This window comes from Oncorhynchus gorbuscha, linkage group LG05, assembly GCF_021184085.1.
Source record: "Oncorhynchus gorbuscha isolate QuinsamMale2020 ecotype Even-year linkage group LG05, OgorEven_v1.0, whole genome shotgun sequence".
In the NCBI taxonomy this organism is placed as follows: domain Eukaryota; kingdom Metazoa; phylum Chordata; class Actinopteri; order Salmoniformes; family Salmonidae; genus Oncorhynchus; species Oncorhynchus gorbuscha.
In genome coordinates this window covers 19,027,252-19,049,751 of record NC_060177.1, presented here as the reverse complement: position 1 = coordinate 19,049,751, position 22,500 = coordinate 19,027,252, and the positions used below count along the sequence as shown (strand labels likewise).

At 45.5% G+C, this 22,500-nt stretch overlaps 1 protein-coding gene across 1 annotated transcript in view; it reads left to right on the top strand.

Annotated features, from left to right (window-relative positions):
• LOC124035616 (transcription factor SOX-6-like) overlaps positions 1-22,500 on the top strand; it is a 226,213-nt gene that overhangs the window by 28,226 nt on the left and 175,487 nt on the right. The window contains exons 3-4 of the mRNA XM_046349155.1: positions 4,324-4,394; positions 21,609-21,659. Coding sequence (XP_046205111.1) covers positions 21,625-21,659 — 35 coding nt within the window. The 5' untranslated portion in view covers positions 4,324-4,394; positions 21,609-21,624. The remainder of the gene's footprint in view (positions 1-4,323; positions 4,395-21,608; positions 21,660-22,500) is intronic.

Here is a 22,500-nt window from a genome sequence, read left to right as displayed (position 1 = left end):
CCACAATACTTCGTCCACATCACATCACGTTTTCTCTTGCCAAACATGGAGGGAAGTATCTCCTAGCATGGCGTATCCAACCTTGGACAGAGGCAACCTCTATGTCCCAACATGGAGGGAAGTATCTCCTAGCATGGCGTATCCAACCTTGGACAGAGGCAACCTCTATGTCCCAACATGTGTCCTCCATTGCCTGGAGAAGCGGCATGCGGGCATAGGGTTGGCGATCATACACTTTCCAGCGCCGGGCTGAGAACAATTCCTTTATGGGATTTTGAAAAGGTGAATATGGGGGTAGGTACAAAACTACAAATTGTGGATGGGTGGCAAACCAGTTTTGGACCAGAACAGCCCGGTGAAAACTAACATTGTCCCATAAAACCACAAATCTAGCAGGCTCCTGATCTGGATCAGGGACAAGCATTGTGTAAATTGCATCCAGAAAAGTGAGCATATGGCCGGTGTTGTACGGACCCAGTGTGGCATTGTGATGGAGGACCCCGTTTTGAGTGATGGCAGCACACATAGTTATATTATCCCCACGCTGTCCAGGGACATTGGTAATTGCTCTCTGTCCTATTACATTTCTTCCACGGCGCCTGGTTTTGGTGAGGTTGAAGCCAACCTCATCCACATCAATAAATTCATGACGAATTACATGGGCATCCAGCTCCAATACTCTCTGTAACAAACAAAAGGATATACAGATGAGTAAATATGGTATGTCTGAAGTACTGGAAGTAGTGTTGCATACATATCTCTACAAAGTCATGCCGCATATTCTTGACTCTGTCAAAGTATCTTGCAAATGGCACCTTGTAAAGTTGTTTCATCGTCACTCGGTGCCGTTGGAGGATGCGTTGTAATGGTCGACAGGTTTACAGCATTGATTTAGTTAAATATGGTGTCATTATTCAAGATATATATTGATAATTGCAGTCTCTTGTACATCTGTAAACAAGGCAAGACAAACTCAAACCAAAAACCCATTGGCTTAACAATAAAGTGGCAAGGGGAATCACCAATATAACCCTGTTACAAATGCAGTGCAGTAAATGGATGACTTAGAGTTACAAATGTTTATGCAATACTATGGAGTCATAAGTATTTTACAGTACATTACTGTAATGCTAAAATAGTCATTAGATAGTTGCATACCTGTTCTCATGTCTGAAGGTTCGAATTATGGACGCTACTGTAAATCGACTCAAGTTGGGCTGGACTCTCAGTCCAGCCTCTCTCATGGTCAAACCGTGGTTGATCATATGATCAACAAGTGTTGCCCTAATCTCATCAGAGATGGCTCTCCTTCCTTCTCTTCTTTGCCCTCGTCCTCTTCTTCCACTTCCTGTCTATTAGTGTTTGCACATGTGAGGAGTGTGTGTGTGACCTGGTGAATAAGTGTAGCATTTTGATTGGTTGTGTTTTAGGTGGAGAATTGTGTGTATTGTTTTGAAAAAAGTGTTTTATGCAATTGACAACTGAGTCAAAGGCTGAGAAATAGCTTATGGTTTTAGATATTTGGTGTGTAGTTTTGCACTTTGAGTGAGAGGTTTCAAAAATGTGTGTGACATGAAAAGATTCTGTGTGTAAGCAGTTGGAAAAAACTGTACTATAGTCCAGGGGTTTGGCCAAAGACAAAGGAAAGGAAAGGCCACCCTTTGACAGAATTACCACAGGTGTCCTTGAGCTCTCTGGCCTGGGGCCTTTGAAGTGAGAACTGTTAGTCTGTCTGTTGGGCTTGTTTAAAGGGCTCTCTGTTTGACAGATCAATCCCTCTGCGTCTCTAGTGTGGGACATAGATAAATGTTGATTTTTCTTTAAAAGCGGTGCTGTCTGTAATGTGTGGCAACCCCCTGACTGACTGTCCACCTGTGGTGTAATGAGAATTATCTATTTGGCTGATAGCTCACCACCCCCGATGTCTCGAGTACTCCAGTAGTGCAGATAGCTGGTGGTTGTCTATGTGCCTTGTGTGTGTGTGTGCCTTGTGTGTGTGTGTGTGTGTGTGTGTGTGTGTGTGTGTGTGTGTGTGTGTGTGTGTGTGTGTGTGTGTGTGTGTGTGTGTGTGTGTGTGTGTGTGTGTGTGTGTGTGTGTGTGTGTGTGTGTGTGTGTGTGTGTGTGTGTGTGTGTGTGTGTGTGTGTGTGTGTGTGTGTGTGTGTGTGTGTGTGTGAAATTGTATGTTTGTGTGTTAGGGCAAAAGATACTGTTCATTCCGTGTGTGAATGTGTTAACTTTGTGTTAGTTTCCGTTTATGTGTGTTGTGTTTCAGTGCGGTTTGTTGTCACCACCCTCTCTGCAACAGCTGAGTAAAATAATCAACCATTTCAAAGGCTCTATGGTTATTGTGGACACAATGATTGGGTGATAAAAGTGTTGGGGGAAACTATTAAACTGAATTTGGAGTTGATTGGGATTCTGTTTTAATGAATCCATGATAGTTTAATTAGTGAAAGGAAGGGTTGCCATCTCTGTGTTAATTCCCCAGCAGTTAAAGAAGGATTTTAAGCCTTAACACAATTGAGACATGGATATGTGCAATTCAATATTAGGAAGATGTTCTTAATGTTTTGTAAACTCAGTTTATGTTTCATAAAGAAACACTTGTTTATTGAATTACTACCCTGGTTATGTATTTAATACAGTGGGCTATGATAGTCTGGGTGGAGAGTGCCCTTAGTGGGTTTTGAAAGTAAAATTCTGTGTGTGTGTAGATGTCTGTCCGTCTTTCTGTCTTTGTTTGTTTCTCTCTTTGTCCATCTGCCTGTCCGTGTGTGTGTGTTTGTCTGCTTTTCCATCTCTGACCCTGTGCGCATGTCTGTCCTTATGTGTGTGTGTGTGCAGTACAGTGCAGAGAGGTGAGACAGTGTGGTCTGTGAGTGTGTGTGTGTGTGTGTGTGTGTGTGTGTGTGTGTGTGTGTGTGTGTGTGTGTGTGTGTGTGTGTGTCTGTGTCTGTGTCTGTGTCTGTGTCTGTGTCTGTGTCTGTGTGTGTGTGTGTGTGTGTGTGTGTGTGTGTGTGTGTGTGTGTGTGTGTGTGTGTGTGTGTGTGTGTGTGTGTGTGTGTGTGCAGTACACTGCAGAGAGGTGAGACAGTGTGGTGTGGACACTGGCAGCCTGCTGGCTAGGACGGCTGGGTCCTTTGAGAGGTTGGACTGTCAGCTCAGAGGCGCTATAAAGATGACAGCAGATTACCATTCAGTCAGGGCCAGTCTGTGGGTCTTCTCTCTCCTATTGTTACTTTCAGTCTCAAGGCTGCACATTCAGATCCATTCATGACTACTGCTTCTCCCTGGCCTATTCTATTAACCCTCCATCCTCTCTTACTGAGATCTCTTTTCTGTACTTTGACACCAATTGCAAATGTGTTGGTATATTTCTCTGGTCTGCTGTTGGTATCTTTTATTCCCTGCCTTGCCGCAGGAGACCAAGGTACAGTAGCACAAATTACTGGCAGATCAATTAAGTGTGACCTTAAAAACCTCTGTCTTGGTTTAATTGGCGGTGCTGAAGCAGGGTAATTGTATAAATCAGCTGTTAATGAGATCGCAGCTTGTTGTGAAAAACAAGATAATGTGAGGAAATGAACATCAATGAGCTTTGTGCCGTTTCAGGCCCGCGCTGTGACTGTGCACAATGATCACTCCACTTCTCTCTCACTTTGGATGTTGTTGTGGTTCCTGTTTTGGTGTGTTATTTTTCCACTTCCTGGACGTTAAATTCCGGGTTAGATAATGGCTAAAACTGGTATGTCCATATTGCAGAGGCTTTGGTTTGTTTGTGTTTTCTCTAACAGAACAGAGCTCTGGCGGCTCGGAGAGAGACATGCCGTCACTAGCAGAGCATGCTGCTAAATAAATCATTAGCCTGCCGCGCTCGAGGAAAGAAAGTCAAAATTAAATAAAACAACCACTTTATATGAAAGCCATGTATTAGTGGAATCTACTGGCTGTAGGACAGATTAATGAGGTATTAGAGAAGTGGATTTTAAACATTGTCTAGGACGTGGTCCCGAACTCTTTAATTACAAAAGCTGTTTTACCTCAGCTGTAGACATTCTGACCATGGGCCAGCATCACCTTCTCCTCCTTACCCCCCCCCCCTCCTATCTCCCTCTCTCTCCTTGTTTTGATATTTGCAAATAAAGTTATTTTACTGATCGTACCGATTTTCTTTTAATGACTTATCCATAAAATATGTTGTTTTGAATTGAATGTCCTGGGGTGGATTGTTTAACTGTTTGGATAAAGAATTAATATACATGTTTTTTAAAGATGGACAAAGAGACATTTATATATTTTGTCTGTTTTTTTATCATTTCAGGTCACTTTCATGAGTTCAAAATCAACTAACCAGTGATCGCTGGGTGCTGGGGGTTTAGTCTTTCTGTTTGTGTAAGTACTCTTTTTCCTCCATTTTGATTTCTTTCTAAAGGCTAATCAGTTAGATTTCTCTTTTAACCCTGGAGCCTTCCATCCACATTGAACACCTGCATTGAATGAAATAAACAAATACATTCTGATATAATGGACGCTACAGAATAAGCTGATATTGTTGCTTCACATGGTCACTTTTACAATGTAGACCTACACTACATGACCAAATGTATGTGGACAACTGCTCGTCAAACAACTCATTCCAAAATCATGGGCATTAATATGGAGTTGGTCCCCCCTTTACTGCTATAACAGCCTCCACTCTTCTGGAAAGGCTTTCCACTAGTTGTCGGAACATTGCTGCAGGGACTTGCTTTCATTCAGCCACAAGAGCATTCGTGAGGTCGGGGACTGATGTTGGGCGGTTACACCTGGCTCAATTCCAATTCATCCCAAAGGTGTTCAGTGGGGTTGAGGTCGGGGCTCTGTGCAGGCCAGACAAATTCTTCCACGACGATCTCAACAATCCATTTCTGTACGGACCTCGCTTTGTGCACGGGGGCATTGTCATGCTGAGATAGGAAAAGGCCTTCCCCAAACTGTTGCCACAAAGTTGGAAGCACAGAATAGTCTAGAATGTTATTGTATGCTGTAGCATTAAGATTTCCCTCCACTGGACCTAAGGGGCAAACCTCAAACCATGAAAGACAGTCCCAGACCATTATTCCTCATCCACCAAAATTTACAGTTGGCACTATGCATTGGGGCAGGTAGCATTCTCTTGGCATCCACCAAACCCAGATTAGTCTGTCGGACTGCCAGATGGTGAAGCATGATTCAACACTCCAGAGAACGCGTATCCACTGCTCCAGAGTCCAATGGAGACAAGCTTTATACCACTCCAGCCGACGCTTGGCATTGTGCATGGTGAACTTAGGCTTGTGTGCAACTGCTCGGACATGAAAAGTAATTTCATGTTGCATCTACAGGCAGTTTGGAACTCGGTAGTGTTGCAATCGAGGACAGACAATTTTTACCCATTACATGCTTCAGAACTCGGTGTTCTCGTTCTGTGAGATTTTGTGGCCTACCACTTCGCAGCTGAGCCGTTATTGCTCCTAGACGTTTCCACAATAACAACACTTACTGTTGACCGGGGCAGCTCTAGCAGGGCAGAAATTTTACGAACTGACTTGTTGGAAAGGTGGCATCCTATGACGGTGCCACGTTGAAAGTCACTGAGCTCTTCATTAAGGCCATTCTACTGCCAATGTTTGTCTATGGAGATTGCATGGCTGTGTGCTCGATTTTATACACCTGTCAGCAACGGGCGTGGCTGAAATAGCCTAATCCTCTAATTTGAAGAGGTGTCCACATACTTTTCTATATAATGTTTATTTTGGAGTTGTTTATTCAGGTACTGAATCTGTATTTTTTTCAGATTCTGCTTTTATTTCCAGTAATAACAAAAATACTGCACATAATCTGAGGTTAAAGTACATTCTGACACCTACGTTCTTGTATTCTAGCTTTAGTTGTATATAGAGGTTGAATGCAGAAGACCATGGAACTGTGACACGTGCATGCATAGTCAGGCTAGCTAATGACGTCAAGGCCTTGTGGGACTTGTGAACCCCTCTGTGAGTTTACCTCAACCTCTGAGGCCCTTAGAAAGCTAAACCCAGGTGTCTTGGTTCTTTTCCTCACTTTCCACGTCTACCTCCATAGCAGAATGTATAGTGCTTCTGATTCTATTCTCTACGCTAATGTCAGCTGCTGTTATTGGTAGTTTATGGCTGCGTGTCGTCTCAATAAGAACATTCACAAGAGGGAAGAAAGAGTCCATTTCAGGAAACGCAGGCAGCGCCTCCGAAAACAGCCAGTATATGGCTGCACTATATTGCTACAATACGCCTTTAATGGGAGCTCTCTCTCTGCTGCTGCCGCTGTTGTAAGAATATTGTATCTGAGGAAATGTTTCTTGAGCAAATAAAGCTGAGAAAGTTTAGTTGATATTAATCTTTTTTCAAATGTCAGTTGGAGATGGTTTCCGGAGAGGCAGGACTGAATGATATGAATGTGGCTGAGGAGTCCTTGTTGGTCCTGCATAATCAACTGTGGCACTGATAAGAGTCAATCCCATCTCAAAGTTCACGGCCATTTACTAATACCGATGGTTTATCTCTGCCATTTCTCCTCAAACACAGTTGTCTTCAGTGCAGATCAATGCTCCCATCTAAACCAAACTGGCTTATGGTTTCTGATTTGTTTTGAATGGAGTGTGGGCTTGTCTTTAGCTCCAGTGAGTAGACAGAATGGTTGAATAACAAAGCCTTAGCAGTGATTACTACCTTTGTCTGCCCAGCCTGTCAGTCAAGCCATTATCACATCCTGTCGCTCTTTGTTACTATAATGATAGGGTTCACATCGGTCAGCTGCTCAGGTAACAACAGAAAAGATCCAGATATCATTTCGCTATTTATTTAGTTTAACATCCAGTCTGGCTGTGAACTGTCTAGTCCTTTTTTGATTCTATCGCTTTAGAAAATATTATTACATTTCACTTGTTTAGTTCTAATTTATCACCAATTAATACTGCTCAGTGAAAAAAGTTGATAGACGAATGGAAAGAGCATTCATTAGCCAGACTGTATCGCGTGCTAACACTGTGTAACACTGGTGAGTTCCTGATACTACCACAGCTTTACACTTTGTAGCATTAGTAGTAAATAAACCAAAACAACAGGGGTCCACTGCTTCCTCTGGAGAGAAAGACCTGGAACCAAGATATTAACATTGCTATTGACAAGTTACAGGTTACCTCTCTCTATTTTGGGAATAAAACGGTTGGTTATTGTTGGACCAAAGGGAAAAATATAACTACAGTAGCTACTGACTAAGAAGAGAAAACATCTGGTTGGCATAGGTACAGTTGGTTGAGTGACAGGGTATGCCTTGTTGTCCACTGCCTAAGTGCATGTGTGTGTGTTTGTTTCTGTTGGAACAGCAAATGCTCCCAATGATGTGTGTGTTGAATAAAGGACTTGGTACAATGTGTGTATAGACCTGAGGTAGATGTTTAGAGGTCTCCTACATTACTTGAGATGCTCCCACATCATGAGGACCTTGATAGTGAATAGCCAATGGAATGAACACCTGAGCTTTTCTCTTCGAAGCAGAAAACAAGGTGCATTGTGGGGGAAATGCTTGTAGACATAACGTAATATAATTGTAAATGTTCTATTAAATTGCTATTCAGTGATTGTACGTGTTTGTCTTTGAACACAGCACCCAAATATTCCCATTTGAAGAGAATCTATTGGACAGTTAGTACTTTGCTCGCACTGTTATTTAAGAAGTATCAGTGTGTGTTAGAATAGATTGTACCACACTCCCTGTGTCTCCCTGTCTTACTGGTTTTAGATGGCCTGTGTGTGATGTTCCAAAGACCTGCTCCACTCCCCTGTGCTCTTCTGTCAGCCAGAACTGACACAGTCATTCATCTGAATCCTATGCAACTTCAATCTACATGTTTAATTCATCCTAAAATGAGGCGGTGAGCCATTTTGACGGTGTGTGTCTTGTTTTGCGGGACGATGTATTTAATCACTCCTGTGTGAACTCATTTGGAAACACCCAAGTGTGGAGGGCCGGATACGTTCTTTGTCAGCGTGTGCCATCATGTAATAAGTGATGGACACACAGCAGTCACTCTGGGCTCAGTCCAGCGCTGATGCCCCTCATGGGGAAGATCTGCTGGAGAGGTTTTCTGAGAAATTAAATAAACGGCACTTCACCACAAAATGAAAATGAATAACCTTTGGTTGGTTATCTTCTCATCTATTATTTATCAAAAGGGCCTGTTGGTTCAGCCGACTGACCCTGTCTGTGCTGATTATGACCCGTGATATAGATGAACAGAGACTGTTTGACAAAGTGGTTTTATTTTCATCAGCCTTGGTTTCAATTGCTCCAGAGGAACACTGGGAATATTCAAATTGATTGTTGGCAGATTTATTTACAGTTGAAGTCGGAAGTTGACATACACTTAGGTTGGAGTCATTAAAACTTGTTTTTCAACCACTCCACAAATTTATTGTTAACAAACTATAGTTTTGGCAAGTCGGTTAGAACATCTACTTTGTGCATGACATAAGTCATTTTTCCAACAATTGTTTACAGACAGATTATTTCACTTATAATTCACTGTATCACAATTCCAGTGGGTCAGAAGTTTACATACACTAAGTTGACTGTGCCATTAAACAGCTTGGAAAATTCCAGAAAATAATGTTATGGATCTAGAAGCTTCTGATAGGCTAATCGACATCATTTGAGTCAATTGGAGGTGTACCTGTGGATGTATTTCAAGGCCTACCTTCAATCTCAATGCATCTTTGCTTGACATCATGGGAAAATCAAACGAAATCAGCCAAGACCTCAGAAAAGTAATTGTAGACCTCCACAAGTCTGGTTAATCCAAATGCCTGAAGGTACCACATTCATCTGTACAAACAATAGTACGCAAGTATAAACACTATGGGACCACACAGCCGCCATACCGCTCAGGAAGGAGATGCGTTCTGTCTCCTAGAGATGAATGTACTTTGGTGCGAAAAGTGCAAATCAATCCCCAGAACAACAGCAAAGGATCTTGTGAAGATGCTGGAGGAAACAGGTACGAAAGTATCTATATCCACAGTAAAACAAGTCCTATATCGACATAACCTGAAATGCCGCTCAGCAAGAAAAAGGCCACTGCTCCAAAACCACTATAAAAAGCCAGACTACGGTTTGCAACTGCACATCAGGACAAAGATCATACTTTTTGGAGAAATGTCATCTGGTCTGATGAAACAAAAATAGAACTGTTTGGCCATAATGACCATCATTATGTTTGGAGGAAAAAGGGAGGCTTGCAAGCCGAAGAACACCATCCCAACAGTGAAGCACAGGGGTGGCAGCATCATACATTTACATTTAAGCATCATGTTGTGGGTGGTGCTTTGCTGCAGGAGGGACTGGTGCACTTCACAAAATAGATGGCATCATGAGGAAGGAAAATTATGTGGATATATTGAAGCTACATCTCAAGACATCAGTCAGGGAGTTAAAGCTTGGTCGCAAATGGGTCTTCCAAATGGACAATGACCCCAAGCATACTTTCAAAGTTGTGTCTAAATGGCTTAAGGACAACAAAGTCAAGGTATTGGAGTGACCATCACAAAGCCAAGACCTCAATCCTGTAGAACATTTGTGGACAGAACAGAAAAAGCGTGTGCGAGAAAGGAGACCTACAAACCTGACTCAGTTACACCAGCTCTGTCAGGAGGACTGGGCCAAAATTCATCCAACATATTGTGGGAAGCTTGTGGAAGGCTACCCGAAACGTTTGGCCCCAGTTAAATCATATAAAGGCAATGCTACCAAATACTAATTGAGTGAATATAAACGTCTGACCCACTGGGAATAAAACCTGAAATAAATCATTCTCTCCACTATTATCCTGACATTTCACATTCTTAAAATGAAGTGGTGATCCTATCTGACCTATGACATGGAAAACTGAGTTTAAATGTACTTGGCAAAGGTGTACAGTATGTAAACTTCTGACTTCAACTGTATCTGTCAGGAAGGAGTTTCCGTACAGATATGTAGATACAGTAGTCCTCCATTCACTAACGCCATATAACCCTGATAGATCCTGTTAGTTGTAAGGTAGTTCCTGTTAGTTGTTCAATCCCCTCTGTATGAGCTGCCATCCCAGCAACATGCTGTTGTTATCGGGGTTATACCCTCCTATCAGCTTTATTAGATATGAGGCCTGATTTGATGGCTTGATGTGCTTTATTTGATTCTCTGTAGAATGAAACCTAGTATAGACTTGGCTGCTTTCCTTCCTCTCAAGTTACAGCCCTTGTAGGACAGAGAGAAGTTTCACCTATTAGCTATATACTGCAGAAAACGGGACCTGAGAACATGCCATTAATCTTCTCGCTTCCCCAGCTGTGGAAAGTAATGCATAACTAAAAGTCTGGTCAAATGAATTAATGATTTCAACCATGAACTTTTCTCCCAAAACGCCATGAATCGTCTCTGGCTGATAATGTGTTCCGACCCCGGAGTGTGAAATGCCCGTTGCGTTGAGAGTATCCAGTTAATTGATTCGCAAATTATTTTTAAGTTTGTGGTGCCCAGGGGAGTGCTGGGCTCTAATGATGGCCATTTCGGGAGAGTTTAAAAACTCTTTCTTTCCATGCCTGGGTTGGATTGGATTAAGCTAACAAGCCCAATCAAAGCCTGAGAGAGGGGAGAGTGGCAGAAGGGAGAAGACCTCCACTGGGTCCCATGGAACCACTTTCTCCCCACCCCGCAACCCCCATATCCTGTCTGGGGCAGGGGTCTCTAAGGTCTGTTCTGTGAAAATAACATGGTTTTAGCAACCTGCATCAATGTTGTCTGTTTGGTCGTGAACATACAGGCATGTTGCTGGATGATTGAGATGCTGAGAAAATATCCTTTGAGTGTAACATAAGTGGCCTCATCATCGGGGTGAAATCGGAAACGACAACATCAATTCATGACCTCCCTCTTGAGAGACAGACATATTTCAACAGTTTTTTCTCCTGCTTTTGTAGCTGTGGTTTTATGTCAAAGTGGTGGGATTATTGTGCCTATAATGATAATAGGACGTGTTGAGGTCATCTCTATTGAGTAACCATCTACTGTAAGTACAGTATGCTTTTAGCTGGCGTCTGGTCGCATATTTGATAAACAACACATTGTGAAACATTGGTCATAAGCAATGTGAAAAGCATTGGAATCAAAGTTTGGATTCCATTCACAAGATGTCTTCCATTCCAATGAAGTTGGGCAGATTGGACTAATAGGAGAGATAATCTAATTGAATTTTGATTGATAGAGTGGGTACACATTTCCCCGATGGTTAAGATGTTTATTGTTTGAGTTATGTAAAAGGTGCCACTGCATTTAACGTACGTTTGTTTAGGCTATATTTGCCAATACAGTACAGAACAATACAGAACAAAATACTAAGACATTTTGTTGGAGTATAATTATTCTCTCCTCGTGGTGTAATTCTCCAGGGTTGTTGTCTTTCTTCTAGGGGTCATTAACTTGTAAGCATCAACATACATTCTTTGCTATAAACTTACATTTACATTTCTGAAGAATTTAGACGCCAAAACGAATGGGGAATGATTGACTTGGACATAGTATAATGTCATTACTCTTTAAGATGAGAAGAATGAAGGTTGAGAACAGCTCACAGTGAATAAGCATCGTCAGTGGACTTCTCTTTCTGAGAAATCAGCCGCCGCTGTCTGAAATAACCACCCTGCCTAATTGATCTCAACATAAATGTACTGTAAGCTCAGTGAAGTTGTTTCCTTGTTTGTCCTGGAGGGTGGAGCGGGGTTGGAGGATCCCAAACCTGTGTTAATGTCTGCATTATGCTCAGATGGTCTTGCTGTAGTGTAGCCCGACCCAGTAGCTAGCGTCCGTTACTCCCCCACTAAGTGGCTGGATCTCTGTGCTAATACCAAGGAGCCTGTAATCTGGGCCCATTAGCAGGCGCTGTCATTCAGACACACTGTGTCGGCCTGATTTAAATAAAATGAAATGAAGATGGTTGTTTCTGGTCCCTTGGCTTCAGTCATTGCCATAAACATATGCTCCATGCCCTGCTTCTCTCCATCTTATTTCTCATTTTAATTTGTTGTGTGGGCTGTGCTAGAAATCACATTTAATACAATCCTCCCAGGGACTCTGTCATATAATAACATGGTAATTTCTGTGTATCCTTTTGAAAAATGAGGAAATTAATTCTTCCTGACATGTTGTAATTATTCCAGTGTGAACGGTGGATAGGCTGCCTCCCCAGCCCCCTATGTGTCGGAGGCAAGCGGCTGCCGGCGGGTGCCGAGGTGCTAATGCTGACCAGCAGCCCGTTTAATTTGAAACATGAGCAGACACCTTTCAACACACCTTCTTAATGTTGGAGTGCCTCACAAATTAATTCACTACTCATCTGGCAGCTATAGCTCGAGGGGCTAGAGAGATGGGACACTATCACTATTAGTCAAAGTGTAGTTGTAGCCTAGGTTTGTGTGTGTGTGTGTGTGTGTGTGTGTGTGTGTGTGTGTGTGTGTGTGTGTGTGTGTGTGTGTGTGTGTGTGTGTGTGTGTGTGTGTGTGTGTGTGTGTGTGTGTGTGTGTGTGTGTGTGTGTGTGTGTGTGTGTGTGTGTGTGTGTGTGTGTGTGTGTGTGTGTGTGTGTGTGTGTGTGGAGATGGGAGAACCCTAGGGATGTTGGGGATACTTGGACAGGTTTTCTCTAATCTTCTCCCAGTAGTGTCAGTAGGCCACCCTTTCACACATCTCCTCTGGCAACTGAGAGGTCTGAAATGCTCCCCCACACATCACCGCCACATGTATGAGGCTGGAGCCTTATCTTAAACATCAACCTCTGTCCCTGCAAACATGAAAGGCTCCTTTCCGCTGTGTCGTCCTGAAGGAATGTGTTTCCTCATAGGTAGTGTTGTGTCCTCCTGAAGGAATGTGTTTCCTCATAGGTAGTGTTGTGTCCTCCTGAAGGAATGTGTTTCCTCATAGGTAGTGTTGTGTCGTCCTGAAGGAATGTGTTTCCTCATAGGTAGTGTTGTGTCGTCCTGAAGGAATGTGTTTCCTCATAGGTAGTGTTGTGTCCTCCTGAAGGAATGTGTTTCCTCATAGGTAGTGTTGTGTCCTGAAGGAATGTGTTTCCTCATAGGTAGTGTTGTGTCCTCCTGAAGGAATGTGTTTCCTCATAGGTAGTGTTGTGTCCTGAAGGAATGTGTTTCCTCATAGGTAGTGTTGTGTCCTCCTGAAGGAATGTGTTTCCTCATAGGTAGTGTTGTGTCCTCCTGAAGGAATGTGTTTCCTCATAGGTAGTGTTGTGTCCTCCTGAAGGAATGTGTTTCCTCATAGGTAGTGTTGTGTCCTCCTGAAGGAATGTGTTTCCTCATAGGTAGTGTTCTGTCTTCCCCAGCACAGGTTGAACTTAGTGTCTCTCTCTCCAAGCCAGCAGCAGCAATTCTATCCTGTGCCTGTCAGACAGATCCCTCCTTACCCCTCCCTCACCCCTTCCTCCCCCTTCCTACCCACTCTGCTCTTACCACCAGGATCCCACTTTAAATATAACACTCCATGGGATCATCGATTAATTAATTTCCTGAAACTAAGACACCACAGTTGTTTCTATATGACATATCTTCTGAATGACAAGGCAATTACACCCAGAGCTTGGTTTATGTTCAAAAAGAAATGTAATCGCTGCTCAACAAGGGAATCTTAATATCATCACTGGCCAAGAGCAGAGGTACTTAATATAAGCAGCGCTCTTCATCCAGAACTCTGCAGAATTTATATGATTAAGCAGAACTAAGAGTGGCACATCCAAGTGTGTGTGTGTGTGTGTGTGTGTGTGTGTGTGTGTGTGTGTGTGTGTGTGTGTGTGTGTGTGTGTGTGTGTGTGTGTGTGTGTGTGTGTTATACTGTGCAAGTGTAATTCTGGGTGAATTTCTCAAAAGTGTGTGGGTATGATACATGCACTGTGCAACACACACACACACACACACACACACACACACACACACACACACACACACACACACACACACACACACACACACACACACACACACACACACAACACACACACACACACACACACACACACTCACACACACACACACACACACACACACACACACTCATGCTCACATTCAACACCATAGTACCCTCCAAACTCGTCATCAAGCTCGAGACCCTGGGTCTCGACCCCGCCCTGTGCAACTGGGTACTGGACTTCCTGACGGGCCGCCCCCAGGTGGTGAGGGTAGGCAAAAACATCTCCACCCCGCTGATCCTCAACACTGGGGCCCCACAAGGGTGCGTTCTGAGCCCTCTCCTGTACTCCCTGTTCACCCACGACTGCGTAGCCACGCACGCCTCCAACTCAATCATCAGGTTTGCGGACGACACAACAGTGGTAGGCTTGATTACCAACAACGACGAGACGGCCTACAGGGAGGAGGTGAGGGCCCTCGGAATGTGGTGTCAGGAAAATAAACTCACACTCAACGTCAACAAAACTAAGGAGATGATTGTGGACTTCAGGAAACAGCAGAGGGAACACCTCCCTATCCACATCGATGGAACAGTAGTGGAGAGGGTAACAAGTTTTAAGTTCCTCGGCATACACATCACAGACAAACTGAATTGGTCCACTCACACAGACAGCATCGTGAAGAAGGCACAGCAGCGCCTCTTCAACTTCAGGAGGCTGAAGAAATTCGGCTTGTCACCAAAAGCACTCACAAACTTCTACAGATGCACAATCGAGAGCATCCTGGCGGGCTGTATCACCGCCTGGTATGGCAACTGCTCCGCCCACAACCGTAAGGCTCTCCAGAGGGTAGTGAGGTCTGCACAACGCATCACCGTGTGCAAACTACCTGCCCTCCAGGACACCTACACCACCCGATGTTACAGGAAGGCCATAAAGATCATCAAGGACATCAACCACCCGAGCCACTGCCTATCATCCAGAAGGCGAGGTCAGTACAGGTGCATCAAAGCTGGGACCGAGAGACTGAAAAACAGCTTCTATCTCAAGGCCATCAGACTGTTAAACAGCCACCACTAACATTGAGTGGCTGCTGCCAACACACTGACACTGACACTGACTCAACTCCAGCCACTTTAATAATGGGAATTGATGGGAAATGATGTAAATATATCACTAGCCACTTTAAACAATGCTACCTTATATAATGTTACTTACCCTACATTATTCATCTCATATGCATACGTGTATACTGTACTCTATATCATCGACTGCATCCTTATGTAATACATGTATCACTAGCCACTTTAACTATGCCACTTTGTTTACATACTCATCTCATATGTATATACTGTACTCGATACCATCTACTGTATCTTGCCTATGCTCCTCTGTACCATCACTCATTCATATATCTTTATGTACATGTTCCTTATCCCCTTACACTGTGTATAAGACAGTAGTTTTGGAATTTTTAGTTAGATTACTTGTTGGTTATTACTGCATTGTCGGAACTAGAAGCACAAGCATTTCGCTACACTCGCATTAACATCTGCTAACCATGTGTATGTGACAAATAAAATTGGATTTGATTTGATCGTAGACAAAAAGCTGACACCAGACAAATAGACCTTAACTGACCATAGCATTCTCAATGAAACCATCCCATTGACAATCACCTCATCACCATTGAATGGTCAGCCACTGGATAGTCAGCAGCCAAATGTTTCCTAAATACCTGGGATTTGTCATTTCTTCTTTTTCTCCCTCCATTCTCCTGTTTTAGCCTGACATGAGGTCACAAAAGAGGGTCACAGAGGACGTTATGATTATGGAGTACAACACTGAGTCATCAAGATGACAATATTTCCTAAGAAAGGAAGACTATGTGCTCTAAGAAAGTAATATACTGCCCAGAGCCAGCAGGTACCAACAGTAAAAAGCAAGGAGGACTAAGGCTCTCTTAATCTCATTAAAAACCTTTATTTGTATGGTATGTTCAATGGAACAAATAGACACAGCCTTGAACTCCCTGACCAAGGCCACGCTGCCCAAACATGTCAGAGTTTTCAAATATTTTTCCATTGAACATACCATGCAAGTAAATGCGTTTTAATTATATGAAGAGTGCCTTGGTCCTCCTTGCTTTTAAAAGTCACATTTACCCCTTTTACCAAAGAGCACTTTCTATTAACAAAGACCTACTATTGTGTAGCCTAGCAGCGCTTCCCTTCCTGTAGTTTGAGTTAGTGCAAGGCATTGTAGACATCCAGGCTGTTAGAGAGAGAGAGAGGGAAAGTGTGTTTTCTTATAAACAGAATCTAAAGACCTGTGACAGGAGGAAAAAAAGAAACAAACATAATTTATTGAACCTTTGGGTCTTTGGGTTAAAGACACACAGCTGTAATTGATTTGGGGTGTGTGCATGTGTGTGTGTGAGAGAGAGAGCGAAAGTTTGTGTGTGTATATATATGTGTGTATATGTGTCTGTGTGTGTGTATGCTCCTCTATGAGTGGGAGAACAGAGGGCTTGCAGGCAGCCGTGGCGTCATGATCTGGGGGAAGAGAGGAGAGCTTTGTGAGCGGTGGGTGGGTCCCCCCATGACTCAGAGAGAAGGAGAGGCGTCAACATGGCCGCCTGGCCCAGAGGAATTAACGTCCCCACACCCTGGTTAATCAGTGCCATCTTGGCTCTACGTCATCACCCAGCTAGGGAGCAGTCTCCTCTTCTCCCCTCTCCTCTCTCAACTGCCTGGGCTGACATAGGTTATAGCTAGACTCTCCCATGAACTAAAAGTCACTTTCTAGTGACCAGGTCAGATATGGTGTAGTAGAGTCTGTCTGTAGGTGGCCACTGTCTCTCTCTCCGCTGGGCTCAGCTCTGCTCAGCTCTAAGCTGGCCTGGGCTGTTAATGACTGAAGGCTGGGAGCAGTGCTCCATGCCAAGACCCACATGGCTGTGGTGGTGCATTAATTCAGCAGTCAATTTGACTGGAAGTTTGAAATCTGTGCTAGGTTAGGGGGACGTGCTGAAGCTGTGTTAATAGCTAGCTTGTTGTCCATATGGTGCTGCTTTAATGGAGCACATTTACTGCAGATGGTGAGAGTTGGTTGGGCAGAGGCAGCTTTTGGCAGAGGTCCGTTCTTCGAAAAGGCTGCCGTGAGCCCAGCGCTAGCTGTCTTTTAACACTGATGTCTATCCTCCCTATTTCTCATTCACCAAAACGCTACCCTTGAAATGTGGCCTGCTCTTAGTTTTAAAATCCAGGCTCCCCCGTTTTCTTTATGGATCCAAGAATGTGGCTCAGTCACTTGTTCCTGAATACGGTCTCCAAACCGTATCTTTACTTCCATAGAGCGACGTACTTCAGTTGCCTCCATTACCACAATGGAGTTTTACACAGCGCATTCTGCTGAGGAAACACAGGCAGAGAGACAAGAGGGAGGAAGAGAGAAAAAGAGAGAAAAAGAAAGATAGCTGTGAAACAGTAAGAGAATGTGTCCAAGCAGCAAGAGAGATGCAGAGGGAAGGAGACGGGCAGAGGGAAGGAGACAGGCAGAGGGAAGGAGACGGGCAGAGGGAAGGAGACAGGCAGGCAGGCAGACAGAGGGAAGGAGACAGGCAGAGGGAAGGAGACGGGCAGAGGGAAGGAGACAGGCAGAGGGAAGGAGACGGGCAGAGGGAAGGAGACGGGCAGAGGGAAGGAGACAGGCAGAGGGAAGGAGACGGGCAGAGGGAAGGAGACGGGCAGAGGGAAGGAGACAGGCAGGCAGGCAGACAGAGGGAAGGAGACAGGCAGGCAGACAGTCAGAGGGAAGGAGACAGGCAGGCAGACAGTCAGAGGGAGGGAGACAGGCAGAGGGAGGGAGACAGGCAGAGGGAAGGAGACGGGCAGAGGGAAGCAGACGTGCAGAGGGAAGGAGACAGGCAGAGGGAAGGAGACAGGCAGAGGGAAGGAGACAGGCAGGCAGACAGACAGAGGAAAGGAGACAGGCAGAGGGAAGGAGACAGGCAGGCAGACAGAGGGAAGGAGACAGGCAGGCAGACAGTCAGAGGGAAGGAGACAGGCAGCCAGACAGTCAGAGGGAAGGAGACAGGTAGGCAGACAGTCAGAGGGAAGGAGACAGGCAGGCAGACAGTCAGAGGGAAGGAGACAGGCAGTGGGAAGCAGACGGGCAGAGGGAAGGAGACAGGCAGAGGGAAGGAGACAGGCAGAGGGAAGGAGACAGGCAGAGGGAAGGAGACAGGCAGAGGGAAGCAGACGGGAAGAGGGAAGGAGACGGGAAGAGGGAAGGAGACAGGCAGAGGGAAGGAGACAGGCAGAGGGAAGGAGACAGGCGGAGGGAAGGAGACAGGCAGAGGGAAGGAGACAGGCAGGCAGACAGAGGGAAGGAGACAGGCAGGCAGACAGTCAGAGGGAAGGAGACAGGCAGGCAGACAGTCAGAGGGAGGGAGACAGGCAGGGGGAAGGAGACAGGCAGAGGGACGGAGACAGGCAGGCAGACAGTCAGAGGGAAGGAGACAGGCAGGCAGACAGGCAGAGGGAAGGAGACAGCCAGACAGACAGTCAGAGGGAAGGAGACAGGCAGGTAGAGAGACAGAGAGATAGAGACGGACAGTCACACAGATAGAGGGAAGGAGACAGGCAGGTAGAGAGACAGAGAGATAGAGACGGAGAGGCAGACAGACAGAGATAGAGAGAAACAGGCCCTTCTGTATTGGCACTTCCTGTCCTGGTGGCAGGCTGGTGCTCTGCTAGACTGTGAGCTTGCTGAAGGCTATGTTGTAGAGCCACTAAAGCATGAGACATGCATTCAGTGTCATGACAAAGGAACCCAGCCTCTATGGCTCACTGTCCATTCACTCAGTGGGTTTTATCTAGGTTAGTTTAAGTTTCCTGTGGCTTTCCATAGCCTTGTTGCCTGTCTTGCTAACCTGTTATCAAGGAATCTAAACTCCAAAAGGGTGTTTGGGGCACATGATGACGGTCTATTATGCAGTTATGTCGTGTGTTTCTCTGTGTTCGAGTCAGTCCCCTTACTAAAGATGAGGGAGGGAGGGGGGGGGAGAGGTGCAGAGAGAAGTGTGTGTGTGTTTCTCTGTGTTCGAGTCAGTCCCCTTACTAAAGATGAGGGAGGGAGGGAGGGGGGGGAGAGGTGCAGAGAGAAGTGTGTGTGTGTTTCTCTGTGTTCGAGTCAGTCCCCTTACTAAAGATGAGGGAGGGAGGGGGGGGGGGAGAGAGGTGCAGAGAGAAGTGTGTGTGTGTTTCTCTGTGTTCGAGTCAGTCCCCTTACTAAAGATGAGGGAGGGAGGGAGGGGGGAGAGGTGCAGAGAGAAGTGTGTGTGTGTTTCTCTGTGTTCGAGTCAGTCCCCTTACTAAAGATGAGGGAGGGAGGGAGGGGGGAGGTGCAGAGAGAAGTGTGTGTGTGTTACTCTGTGTTCGAGTCAGTCCCCTTACTAAAGATGAGGGAGGGAGGGAGGGGGAGAGAGGTGCAGAGAGAAGTGTGTGTGTGTTTCTCTGTGTTCGAGTCAGTCCCCTTACTAAAGATGAGGGAGGGAGGGAGGGAGGGAGGGGGGAGAGGTGCAGATAGAGAGGTGCAGAGAGAAGTGTGTGTGTGTTTCTCTGTGTTCGAGTCAGTCCCCTTACTAAAGATGAGGGAGGGAGGGGGGGGGAGAGGTGCAGAGAGAAGTGTGTGTGTGTTTCTCTGTGTTCGAGTCAGTCCCCTTACTAAAGATGAGGGAGGGAGGGAGGGGGGGGGGAGAGGTGCAGAGAGAGAGGTGCAGAGAGAAGTGTGTGTGTGTTTTTAACACTTCTCAGAGTGGTGAGGAGACACGCTTGATCGGTTCGGCATGATTTGACTGTTGTTTTCTCACGTTGTCACTGGTGTGATGTTGGTATTATGTGCTCTGAGAAGAGCAGGGCTGAGTGGAGCGGGGAGCAGAGCCGAGCAGTGCCACTGGCCTAACCCCCTCCTCAGACACCTGATTGTGAGGAAAGTGTCGGCTGAGCCCACTGGGTCTCGCGGGTCCACCGCCCTGCTAAGTGCTGGCCAGGCTAGCCTGAAAGGCACAGTGTCCTTGGTCCTGTCACTCTTTCCATTCTCTCAGTGGCTTTGTCTCCACAGCCTCACTGGAGGAAAGGAAAAAACAGCAAATTACACTCATGTCCCAAAAACTGAAAGCATTTAGGGCCAAGATGCTGGATCTCTTTTGCTCTGATGTGTGTTATTTATGATGACGTCTGCAAAGGGAGTCGACTGTTACAGCAGGAGAAAACACTCATTAGTTGCAGCAGGTTTTTTGTCTTTGCCGCTACTGAGTATTGCGTTTTCTAACATGGGTTTTGAAAAGCTCACTCCAGCTTTAGCTCTTGGCTGATCAGATGCCGGTGAGACATTTTACAGGACAGGGATGTGATGATGTGTAATACCGAGACAATTGAATAACAAGCTGAAACTACACTGTGTCTTTCTATGAATGGGTGTGATGACTTGTACATATTTATTTCTGCTGACTTTACCATTGTCAGAGAGGGAAGCTCTTGCCTGTTTTTACAGTCTCTCTGAAAAGGGAATTTCCTGGTAATTACTCAAATGTTAGGCTATAGTTTTGATGTCACTGAAGTACTTGTATTCCAACCCTCTACCCCAGGGCTCCACTCCCAATTAGTTTTCTGTAATAATATGTTGATTATAGTGCTTAAAGAGAAACACACAGCAGTCCAAAATCACAATATTCTGAAGACCAGTAACAGAGGCTAATGAAACCTGTTGGGAATCATTTCCAGCCATGTGCTTCCAAAATGTTTCGGGCGAGGCTTCTAAACGACCTCTCCAAACAGTGACATTGTGAACCACACCCTCCCACCTCCATGGCGGTGCGTGTCCCAGCATCGGGCCCCTGTGGTGGGGCTCCTAGGAGCCACAGAGCCCTCTCCAAACAGTGAAATTGTGAACCACACCCTCCCACCTCCATGGTGGTGCGTGTCCCAGCATCGGGCCCCTGTGGTGGGGCTCCTAGGAGCCACAGAGCCCTCTCCAAACAGTGACATTGTGAACCACACCCTCCCACCTCCATGGTGGTGCGTGTCCCAGCATCGGGCTCCTAGAAACCACAGAGCCCTCTCCAAACAGTGACATTGTGAACCACACCCTCCCACCTCCATGGTGGTGCGTGTCCCAGCATCGGGCTCCTAGAAACCACAGAGCCCTTGCCACACATGGACCACAGCTGGACCACCTCTGGCTGCTCCTCCTACCACTCTGAGCCCTGCCAGAAGCTGGTCTGGGATCAGCGGTTACAGAAATGTACGTGTCACTCTGGAGAGAGCTTAGGAAGAAGGCTGCGCTAGGATCAATAGGAAAGGGTTTATTTGTTGCAAACATACCATCAGGCCCTTGCTGTATGCAAATCCACTCCCCACTCTGAGGAAAGACTAGAAGTAATGATGTCAACGCAGAGGAGAGGATGAGCTTCCTATCCTCCACACTGCCTTACTTAAAGACATACCTTATTAGAAGAGAAAGATGCATGCATTGCTCTGTGTTTTTTGCATGTTGCTTTTTTTCAGTGTTAAAATGGTTCTCTGTATTTCTCCTGCCGCAGAACCCCACACGCTGACATGGAGGGCTTTCTTCGTAGCAGCTTTTTACTGAGGTTAGTTTCTTTTTGAGTTGTTGTTGTAAAGTCGTGGGTCAGGGGGTCAGGGGTCAGGTGCTAAACTCATCTGTCCCTTCACAGCTCCAGCTCCCGACACCTAGCCTTAGATCACGTTCCTCCCTGGCTGGGTGGGGTCGGTGGGAGGGTTATGTGCCTGGCAATCCACCCCAGCTGTATGTTGTTCGTGTAAAATAGACACTTCCACCTTTCCCCCTCTAGAGCGTTCTCCGTGGCATCCTCACACTGATACCCAACACACTCCATAGTCAGACTGAAAGCAGTTGTCACTCTAACCTCACACACAGATGTGTAGAGAGGCCCCCCCCATCTCACCCCTGGGTACTGTGCCTCTCAAACTAAGGTTTCTGTGTTTGTACTGCATGCTTTTGTCTGCCCCCTTCTTCTAGACTCATGGCCAGGTCAGGTGGGGTGAGGGTCGGGGTGTGGCTCGGTTTGTGATGTACTGTTTCCTGTTGTGTGTTTGTCCTTGACCGCAAAGTAAAAAAAAATGTAACCTTGATGCTATTTTTCTTTTAAACCCATCCTGTGAATTTGTGCTGTTATAACACGGAGGAAGTCAATAAGTGATTATATTCGCCATTGGCTCCTCTTTCCTCTCCTTGTGAGCGACCTTCTCCAGGCTTGAATGTTGCAGCCTAATTAATGGTGTCTCATTAAAAGACGCAGCAGCAGCAGGATCTGCCTTTCAAAGCTGCTGTCAGCCAAACTTTAGTAAAGCTAATGAATCCTCTTAGATTTTTTTCAAAAGGTCATTTATTTTATTAAATGAACACCATTCCCCCCCCCCCTCAGAAGTGTTGGAACCCGGTAAAATAAA